Source organism: Triticum aestivum, chromosome 3A (genome assembly GCF_018294505.1).
Source record: "Triticum aestivum cultivar Chinese Spring chromosome 3A, IWGSC CS RefSeq v2.1, whole genome shotgun sequence".
Lineage (NCBI taxonomy): Eukaryota > Viridiplantae > Streptophyta > Magnoliopsida > Poales > Poaceae > Triticum > Triticum aestivum.
The window spans coordinates 657,436,768-657,448,092 of NC_057800.1; the positions used below are offsets into that span (position 1 = coordinate 657,436,768).

The window sequence follows — 11,325 nt, forward strand, 5'->3', positions numbered from 1 at the left end:
CGCTCCCTCCCCCTCTAGTCCGAATTGGACAAGGAGGGGGGCGCCCCCCTTTCCTTCTCTCTTCTCTCCCTTCCTTCTCCTCTCCTACTCCAATTAGGAAAAAAAGGAGTACTCCTGGTGGGAGTAGGACTCTCCCCTTGGCGCACCCTCCTCCTTGGCCGGCCGTCTCCCCCTTAGCTCCTTTATATACGGGGGCAGGGGACACCCCTATAGACACAACAATTCATCTGTTGATCTCTTAGCCGCATGCGGTGCCCCCCTCCACCATAATCCACCTCGGTCATACTGTAGCGGTGCTTAGGCGAAGCCCTGCAATGGTAGCTTCATCAACATCGTCACCACGCCGTCGTGCTGACGAAACTCTTCCTCGAGCTCTACTGGATCGTGAATTCGCGGGGCGTCACCGAGCTGAACGTGTGCTGAACGCGAAGGTGTCGTACGTTCGGTACTGAGGATCGGTCGATCGTGAAGACGTACGACTACATCAACCGCGTTGTCATAACGCTTCCGCTTAACGGTCTACGAGGGTACATGGACGACACTCTCCCCTCTCGTTGCTATGCATCACCATGATCTCGCGTGTGCGTAGGATTTTTTTTTAAATTACTACGTTCCCCAATAGAACCATCGGAAGCTCACGAAAAAGACATAGCCTTGGATCCATGGCCGCAGATCCGGGGAAGAAATGGTGTCGCTGCTACTTGTGAGCTGTGTTGGGATTTCCTCGGAGAGGGGAGGATGATGTAGTGCAATAGTGATAAGTATCTCCCTCGGTTATGAAACCAAGGTTATCAATCCAGTAGGAGAACCAAGCAGCACTATGTAAACAACATCTGCACACAAACAACAAATACTTGCAACCCAACACGTAGAGGGGTTGTCAATCCCTCAACGGTTACGAGCAAGATTAAATTGTATATGTTTTGATAGATAGATCAAACAAAAATACAAAATAAAATAAATAAAAGAAAAATACAACAAGTTATTTTTAGTTTTAATATATGATAGAAGATAGATCCGAGGGCCATAGTTTTCACTAGAGGCTTTCTCGAGAAAATAACATCGGTGGTTAAACAAATTACTGTTGGGCAATTGATAGAAAAACATATAATTATGACGATATCAAAGGCAATGATCATACATAGGCATCACGTTCGATATTAGTAGACCGAAACGATCATGCATGTACTAGTATTAATCCATACTTCGACCGCTATCTAGCATGCATCTAGTGTATTAAGTTCATGGAAAAATGAAGTAATGCTTTAAGCAAGATGATATGATGTAGACAAGATAAACTCACGTAAGATATAAACCCATTTTTTCCCTGAATTGCAACGATACATACGTGTCCTGTTCCTTTCTGTCACTGGGATTGAGCACCGCAAGATCAAAACCATTACAAAGCACCTCTTCCCATGGCAAGATAAATTAATCTAGTTGGCCAAATCAAATCAACAAATCAGAGAAGAAATACAAGGCTATATAAATCATGTAGAAAAGAGTTCAGAGAAAACGCAAATAATATTCAAGGATAGATTTGATCATAAACTCGCAATTCATCGGATCACAACAAACACACCGCAAAAAAGAATTACATCAAATAAAACTCCAAGAACATCAAGGAGAACATTGTATTGAAGAACATCGAGAGAGAAGACATCTAGCTACTAACTATGGACCTGTAGGTATATGGTAAACTATTCACGCATCATCGGAGGGGCGACAAAGATGATGAAGAACCCCTCCGTGATAGTTTCCCCATCCGACAGAGTGCCAGAAAGGGTCCCCAAATAGAATCTCTCGAGAACAGAGGCTTGCGGCAGCAGAAAAAGTATTTCGTGGACTCCCTGGTAGGTTTCCTGATTTAGAGTATTTACTAGTAGACTGCCCGTGCGTTGCCACGGGCCCGCTCCAACCCAGATGGGGCCCAAAAGGGCCCAAATCTGGGCGGAGTGGACGCCGCCAGCCAGCCGCACCACCACGCGCCTTGCAGCCAACGACCGCGCCGCCGCATCAGGGGCACCCACGGCCCGCAACGCGCGAGCGGGGAAAGAACGACATGCCTTTGCCCGAGGAGCACCACCTCCATCGCCCCCCCCCCACACATCCCCAACGCGTGAGCAGGGAAAGAACGGCCCGCCTCTGCCAGCACCACGTGGGAATGACCTAGCGGACCACGCCAGCGGCGGCAGGGGGGAAAGACGGGGAGGGATTGGAGGAGAGGGGGGGGGGTCGGGGATTCACATGTCGCCCGCGAGGGGGGGTGGGGCAAGCGAGCGAACAGATCAAATCAGTGTAGGACGTTTTTCTTAGGTGCTTGAAACCATACAATTTACCATTTAGAAACACTACGGAAAAACACATCTTCTAGAACATACCGTGCGTCGCCACACGCTTTTGGAATATTTTGTTAAAGTTATATATAAACATAATGCATGTTAAATTTCACATGTATAGAAATTACAGTACCGGGCGATAAAAATGGTAGAACCTGCTTGATGGGTCATTTTCGCCATTTTAAATATCTAATTCTAATAAATGTTGAACATGGAAATTTCTTTTTTTTAATAAAACTTAATATTTCATTAAAATGTAAACTTTATAAAATAACATTTTTTGAGAAGAATGTATTTTTGTAGTAAGAAGTGATTTTTTGGGCGAATTTTTAAGTGTTTTTAAATTATGATAGTGTTGCGCGCTAGCCACAACTGTACCGAAAAATATCAGATTGTTCCTTCTAGGAAGGTGATCTTCATGCCCTTCTTCCACCCTGGCTTCACGTCGACCGTTGGGATCTCCACCGTGATCGTCTTTCTACACATAGTTGCCATGAACAAGTAGTGTTTAGTGTTTATTTTAGCACCCAAAATCAGTTTCTTATTTTATTAAAGACATGCATCAAAATTGACACTAAATAATCCAGATTGACCGAGCATGCTAAAATTTGAAGTTGGCTTAAAGATTAGTAAGAACCCATCCAAATCAATAAGACACGGCTGAACTATTTGGTTGAAGTAACAAAGATATTGCAGTGATAATAATGCTGCTTTAGAATAGATCTGAACAATGGTGACTGCCGTTGCACTCTACTGAACAAATTAAATAGACCCAACTGGTCAACTACAAATTTCTCAGGATTAATCTTTGGAACACATGTACCTCATACTGAGGTTAAATAATTCAGAATGATTGAGGAAGCTAAAATCTGAAGACGGCTTAAGATTACTGAAAACTGCCCAAATCAATAATACAACTCAGATGGAACCAACAAGGAAATTGTATTTATCAAATTTAATCTGGAGCAACTAAAATAGTCTTCAATATTCAAGAATGTAGTGGATCATGATTCTTAATCGGGATAACAAATGACCACATGCATACAACAGAGGGAAGGAGAATATACTCACATGTGTACCACACTTGAATTTCCTACAAGTAAGAAAGGGTAGGGAATAGAATTACAATATAAGGATTCAACTGGATGAACTGTAAATGTTGTAAATACATGAATTGCAAAGGCTTCGCGAGCTGCTGCTTGTCGTGGTCGAGTACGACACTAAAATCTTACCTCCTAACAAAAATTGCTTATAACGATACAACATGTGCCATACTATCAATTCATAATCCAAGAGATGAAGCTAGCTGATTAGCTCAACTAATGCACTGGCGTTTTTCTAATTTCTGACAAAGATGTTACTAACAAAGATACTTAATTGTCCTTTCAAAAAAATGCATGCTGAAGTTTTGGATTGGCTTGCTAATAAAGAATGTGGGTGCCTTGTGAGGAGTAGGAGCACGTCCGCCTGTCCACGGCTGTCCAGGGAGAGAGGGAGATGGGGATAGTACCAAATCCGAAGCAACATGTAGCCAACCTGCAAGAAATCCATCGACGGCGGCTCAGATCCCGGCCAACCCCAGCAAGCCCTCAACAGGAGTGCGACACGGGCCCCGCCGCTTGGTCCCCAGTCCCCACGGCCGTGCAGGACTCCCGCATCGGCGGCAGCCCCGAGGGGCCTCCAAGCCGATGCGCGACCCGACACGGGGGAGGGGCTGGCCCCGAGGAGCGGTAACCCGGCGACTCCGTCAGTCAGGAGCTGGGCGGCGCCTTCCGTCATCGCCGCCGTTTGGGGAGGGATGCGGTCCCGGTCGATGCGATCATTGGCCACGGCGAGCGGGACAGACTCGACGGCGGGATTCAGACGGCGGAGCATGGATACAGGAGATGGTGGCGCATCGATGGGAGATGGGTGCGGGCGCGGCTGCGGTGGGCGGAGCGTCGGCGGCGGGCGGCGCGCGGTGAGGCTGGGCGGGGCAGGGCAGGAGGTGGCGGCGGGACGGAGGTCGAGATGGGATCGAGGAGGAAGGTCGTGCGAGCTGGGCTTTTTTTTTCTCTTTTCTCCTCCCTGTACCGGTTATACTGAGCAGAGGTGGTAGGATGACGAAAAAAACGGTGATGAGATTTCTGAGTTTATAACCTTTCCATACGTGGATTAATTGTGATTGATTACCATAAAGGCTGGATTGATGAGATTTCTGAGTTTATAGCCTTTCCATACATGGATTAATTGTGATTGATTACCATAAAGGCTATCAATCCAGATGGGAGGTGGGACAAATAAACCAGACGAAAAATAACCGGTTGAAAATAAACCGGTTGAAAATAAACCGGTTGAAAATGGTGGGACTATTCAACCAGGTGGGGGTGGGACAAATAAACCAGACGAAAAATAACTGGTTGAAAATAAACCGGTTGAAAATGGTGGGACTATTCAACCAATTCGTCCATTAGGAGTAGAGATTAAGATTTAGAATTGATTGTTATAAAACTAAATTTTATTGATTGGTAACGTGCTATCAATTCCTTCCCGTTTATAATGTGTCTAGTTAGGAAACTTTGAAAAGGTTAGGAAAGTTTTTATTGTGAAGGTAAAAAAAAACAACTTGATGAGATATGGTGGTGGGATGTGATACGAAAATAAACCAGACGAAAATAAACCAGACGAAAGTAAATCGTGGACGCAATCCTACCAACTCAGACATTAGGAGTAGAGATTCGTCCATTAGGAGTAGAGATTAAGATTTAGAATTGATTGTCATAAAACTAAATTTTATTGATTGGTAACGTGCTATCAATTCCTTCCCGTTTATAATGTGTCTAGTTAGGAAACTTTGGAAAGGTTAGGAAAGTTTTTATTGTGAAGGTAAAAAAAACAACTTGATGAGATATGGTGGTGGGATGTGATACGAAAATAAACCAGACGAAAATAAACCAGACGAAAATAAACCAGACGAAAGTAAACCGTGGACGCAATCCTACCAACTCAGACATTAGGAGTAGAGAAACTTTGGAAAGGTTAGGAAAGTTTTTATTGTGAAGGTAAAAAAACAACTTGATGAGATATGGTGGTGGGATGTGATACGAAAATAAACCAGACGAAAATAAACCAGACGAAAATAAACCAGACGAAAGTAAATCGTGGACGCAATCCTACCAACTCAGACATTAGGAGTAGAGATTCGTCCATTAGGAGTAGAGATTAAGATTTAGAATTGATTGTCATAAAACTAAATTTTATTGATTGGTAACGTGCTATCAATTCCTTCCCGTTTATAATGTGTCTAGTTAGGAAACTTTGGAAAGGTTAGGAAAGTTTTTATTGTGAAGGTAAAAAAAACAACTTGATGAGATATGGTGGTGGGATGTGATACGAAAATAAACCAGACGAAAATAAACCAGACGAAAATAAACCAGACGAAAGTAAACCGTGGACGCAATCCTACCAACTCAGACATTAGGAGTAGAGAAACTTTGGAAAGGTTAGGAAAGTTTTTATTGTGAAGGTAAAAAAACAACTTGATGAGATATGGTGGTGGGATGTGATACGAAAATAAACCAGACGAAAATAAACCAGACGAAAGTAAACCGTGGACGCAATCCTACCAACTCAGACATTAGGAGTAGAGATATGTCAAATGGAGGCTTGTGGGCCACTCCTTCGTCTTCCCGTTCCTTCCCAAAGCTTTCAGGGTCACTTATTGCCAGAAAAAATATCCAAAAAGTTTCATGGCATTTGGACTTCGTTTGGTACTAATATTCTACAAAGTCAAAAACATGCAAAAACAACAACTGTCACTGGGCACTAAGTTAATAGATTAGTCCCAAAAATGATATATATATATATATATATATATATATATATATATATACTTATAAATGTATATAATATAATAGCATGAAACAATAAAAAATTATAGATACGTTGGAAACATATCAGCCGTCACGGCACCACCGAGGGCGTCCCAAACCAGTCGAGGAGCTCTGCCACCCACATCCCGGGATCCAACACCGGTAGGAGCAAGCGACACTGACGAGAGGGGAACATCGCCAGGATCCTACACCGTCAAAATCTGACACCGGCCATGGGGGCGGAAGAGCCAGGCCGACACCAGGCGCATGCGACAACCAGTGGCAAGGGGGCGGGATAGGGGCCCTAAGATGTGTACAACAACTGGAGGCTAGGCGACATGTGGGAGGATGAGTTGGATGCTCCGTCGGTCGCGAGTTAGGGTTCCCTGCCGCCTCCAGGGAGGGCCGTGCAGGGGTCGTAGGGGGGCGGCTCGGACTCAGGACCGGAATTGCAAAACAAAACGAAATCCAGGGAACCGGTACATGAGTTGGGGAGTTGTGGTTGAATGGGAGCTGGTGTTGAACCATGGGGCTCCTCCTCAAGGAGCTGCCTGAAGGGCTTGGACGCGGCGCAAGTGACCAGAAAAGCACCGCAAGAGGATGCGTGCTTGGGTGTTGCGACAGCTTCACCAACGAAAAAGCTCCCAGTCACCGCATGTCCGTCGTCCTGATGGTGGTGTTGCTCCTGCGGCACCACCCTAGGTTCATCCTCCTCAGTGTTGCGGTCGCACGACATGCCTCTCTTGCCGACATGGCCGAAATATCGGATTGGAAGCCGTCGTTGGGTTGGGGTTCGGGAGAGGAAGAGATGGGATGACGGGGTAGATGGAGAAGCGGATGGAATTGGCTAGGAGGACGTCCCCACGATCACATGGGTCTGGGGAATGAGGCTGTGATTTGCGCAGCGATTTAGGAGAAGTTGCGTTCGTTGCAGCGGAGCACAAGTGTTGACACAGCAAAGAAGATTTTTATTGTAGGACGGAGCAGAAGGACGGAAGGTCGAAGAGATCGAGCGAAACGCATGAGCAACTAGAGAGGACACCTTGTGTCCTTTTTAAGTACTCCCACCGATCAATATTAATTGTGGCTCATTTAGCACATATATGGATCAGAGGGAGTAGTTTATAAAGATATTATTTTGGTTGCCACCGATGCTCTCTTAATGTATAATCAATACGAAAACAAGATGTTTAAACAAAAATAGATACCTTGCAACTTTGTTCCCTGTTCTAGGATTGCAAAGTTTGTTGCTACGTGGACAAATCGCACACATTGCTACTAGTATTACAGATTTACAGTGCAGGCAGTATCTTACAACAAATTTCCGCCCGTTTCCTCTCTCGCCCCACAAAAGAATAACACTACGACTACATTGCTCAATAGAGAGATTATACACTGGAAAGACGGGCCAAAAATAGGCCGCTTTCTCTACACTCGCACACTACATCTAGCTACCTGTCCCAGGCTGATGCAAGCTGCGATTGCACAACATTCGATCAGCTCTCAGAGGGGATCCTCAGTAACATACATTCCATACGCTCAGGCTCAGCAGCACTGAGATTGAGAGGGAGGGCTTCTCTTGCCGAGAGAAGACATGACGCTGACAGCCTTCACCTTCTTCACAAGAAGCCCCCACCTGCCGTTGCCGGCCTTCGCGGCCGCCGAAGCCGACACCGCCTCCTTCTGCTGCTCCTTGAGCTTGAACTGCCTGCATGATCAGACGAGATCCATGGCAACGTCAGACATGAGTTCAATTTGCTTATGCGTGAGAATGAGCAGAGCCGTGCGTTGGGGCAAATGAACTTACGTGCAGAGAGGGGTGTTGCAGTGGCCGTCGGGGACGCGGCAGAGCGCGGCGTGGAGGCGGAGCAGCTGCCACATGCGCTGGCACCGGGGGCAGGTGGCCCGGCTTTGGCACCGGGAGAAGTGGCGGATGAGCAGCTGCAGGCCCCGGCACGTCGCGTACGCCGGGCACGGCGAGTTGGCCGGCGCCTGCCCCACGGGTCCGACCTCCGTGCAGCCGTCCGTGCAGATGTGCCGCAGGATGTCCATGGCGTCGCTCAGCTCCATGTACACTTTCTGCTCCGCGCGCTTCCGACGCCACTTTCGCCGCCGCTGCACGCCAGAATAAAGTTTCCGTCAGTTCATCATACTCGCGAGCATGCATAAAAATTACTACCGGAGTAGATTGATCTCGACATGACGAACCAAAAACGTGTTCGACATTTTTGCAAGCTTTTTAAATAGTGGAGTATCTTTGATGCTTTTTCCTAACTTTTGTCAAATCAAAAGTTTGATGGGCATATGCGGTCATAAGCAATAACCGTGACCGCTGGGACGAAAACGTTTGGCACGACCGTTTCGGAGATGTGAACATTCACCGGCCATTCCTCCACCCGGCGTGCTGTGGGGTGGACGTGGACGCACCAACCGAAACGACCTATGCAGGATGACGAGACCTCAAGCACCGGCCAAATCAGGCCCTCGCGTCATTTCTTAATGCCCACGAACGCGACATGGCGAGCACCTCCCGAAGCCGACCGGGCCGGGCGGCATGCATGCTCGCCATGTCTCCCAGTGCACGGCGCACTGAGACGTCGAGGGAGGCGGACCATCGATCTGTCGCTGCGCTTTGGAATGCATCATCTCATCTCGCCACCGCCCAAAGTGACACCCCAACACCTCTCGAGTGCCAACAGACATGATTTCACCGCATGAATTTTCAGAGGCAATAAGGTACGTACCATGTCGGCGTCGTGGAGCTGGCGGAGGACGTCGAGCTCCTGCCAGGGGTCGTTGTCGCGGAGGAAGCGCCATGCCTCGGTGCGCTTGACGGCGCGGAACTCCTTGGCGAGCAGGCGCATGCAGCGGAGGTGCAGCTGCGGCGCGTCGCAGAGGTCGGCCAGCTGCAGCGCGTCCACGACGGTGCCCGGCGTGAGCCGCGACCCGATGGCCTCCTGGCACCACCGCTTGAGCCACGGCACCCGGTACGCGTGCGCCAGCACCAGCAGCTGCTCCGCGTACCTCTCCACGTCCTCGTCCACCTCGCCCTCGCCACGCCTGCACGCCGTCCAGAATTCCCATCACCAAATTAGATGCTCGTGATTGATTTTTCCGCGTGTCCATTCGCCATCACCGAAAATACATACAAACAAGCAACTAGGAGTAGTAGAAGAACAGTTCGCGCTGTGAGATTGGACGGTCCCTGTCTCCACACCCACGAGTAGTAGCCAGCAGGCAGGATGATGGTGCCGGCGACAGCGACGACACATGCGGGTGGCCATGGAGGTTCCAACTAGGCAGGCGCTACCCCTAGCGCGCCCACCAACCAAGACCAAACAAAACACACAGGGAAAAGAAAGAACTTGCGGTGCTCGACGGCTCGCGCGCGCGCGCGCAAGTTGCCGGGGTTTTGCTTTTGCATGGCCCGGCTTGGGCGCGGCGAGGTTAAGGTTTATCTGTGTGTCGTCTCGCCTATCTTCTGACGAGGCAGAACTGGCGAGTTGGCAAGTTGGAGATAGCTAGGCGCCGCGACAGACAGGGACAGAGATTCTAAGATTCGCCTGTTCGTGTGGAGGTTGATAGAATCTACTCCCTCCGTTCGGAATTACTTGTCTCGAATATGAATGTATCTAAAACTAAAATACATTTAAATATATCCATTTCTACGACAAGTAATTTCGAACGGAGGGAGTACGATAGATCCCACCGGGCTAGCGGACGTAAGGGTCGATCTCAAGCATGCAAATTGTCGGGGGCGTGTGTGGCTCGGCGTCGGCCGGCGACCGGCGAGGCAAAGGGTTGCGAAACACTAGTATAGAAGAACTGGAATTCAAAGTTGTAGATGGGGAATTCGCATTGGTTTCTCGGTCCTACAGATGAACTCGGTCTTTCAAGATGCCAGCAAAACATACAAAAAATACTAGAACAATCCTAGAAAGAAAAAAGAAACAGCGTGTACTATTTGGTGTATTCATTCAATTATGGGAACATAATTTGGCTGGCAATTACTAGGACCGAGATGATGATTCTGAACGAAAACATGAAAAAGAAAGTTCTTTTTTTGGCAGCTATAGACCATGTGAGAGGCTATGCTGACAGCGTGGGGCACACACGCATGTGGCGTGTTTGTTACCCCTCCTATTCCTAATGATCTTTTCTCCTCGTGCTAATACTTAATGCCTACTACTATTACTGGGTCTGACCAGAGCATCAAGCTCTGGCTTACCCAGGGTCGCAAGAAACGCATGTGCGAAAAATAATAGCAGCAGCAATTCCAGGGAGGAAACAGCAGAGGCGGTACCTGCTGCCGGCGTAGAGGAGGCGGACGAACGCCGCCGCGACGTGGTCGGTGACGCCGCGGACCCGGACGACGGCCCTGCCGCCCTTGCCGCTCTCCCTCAGCCTCTGCAGCCGGCGCTCCAGGGTCGTCTCCAGCACCGGCGACGCCGACGCCTGCTCGATGACGCCAACAAAGAAACAAGAATAAATATCCCCCCTTCAGAACTGAAATTTTCAGACGACCGAATCGCATACACACGCCGTCTCCTGAATCCTGATCGCTAGCATCGGAATTCACGGACCGCGTCCGCGTGCCGGCGGGCGGGGTAATGCGGCGAGAAATCAAAGGGGACGGAGAAAGGATGGCTTACAAGAACGGAGGAATGGGCGGCGATCTTGCGGCGGCCGCTGGAGGTGACGACGTCCACGTCGGCGGGGGCGGAGGCGCCGCCGCCGCCGCCGGCTGCCCGTGCAGGTGCCTCCGGCATGTCGCGCTAGGGATAACTAGGAGAAATTGCGGCGGAGGAGGAAGAAAAGCGCAGGGGCGAAATATCTGGGAAATGTCGCGGCGTGCGTGTGGTGTTGGTTTCGGGGGAGGGAGGCTCAACTCTGCGCCCGTTCGAGCGCTTATATAGAAAGCCGGCGGGGAACGGAATTATGGGACCCGCTGCAAAAAGTGCGGTTTTGTAATATTGCCCTCTAGAGAAACCGTATTCCCAGGGATGTCATGGGCACGGTCGCTGATCTTTGTTTGGAAGATCGGGGAAAGATCGGAAGATTTCTGCGGCTCGGTTGTACCATGTCGATCAGGTTGTGGACGAACACGTAGGCGACAGGTGTGTCAGTGCTGACCG

The 11,325-nt window shown here is 48.8% G+C and overlaps 1 protein-coding gene across 1 annotated transcript; it reads right to left on the reverse strand.

Annotated features, from left to right (window-relative positions):
- Positions 1-7,326: 7,326 nt before the first annotated feature.
- On the reverse strand, positions 7,327-11,093 carry LOC123062985 (BTB/POZ and TAZ domain-containing protein 2). Its single transcript, XM_044486688.1, has 5 exons — positions 10,843-11,093; positions 10,494-10,645; positions 8,935-9,250; positions 7,998-8,305; positions 7,327-7,898 (listed from the first exon to the last, which is right to left on the reverse strand). The coding sequence occupies exons 1-5, from the start codon at positions 10,957-10,959 to the stop codon at positions 7,736-7,738; spliced, it is 1,056 nt and encodes a 351-aa protein (XP_044342623.1). The 5' UTR covers positions 10,960-11,093; the 3' UTR covers positions 7,327-7,735.
- Between the last annotated feature and the right edge of the window lie 232 nt (positions 11,094-11,325).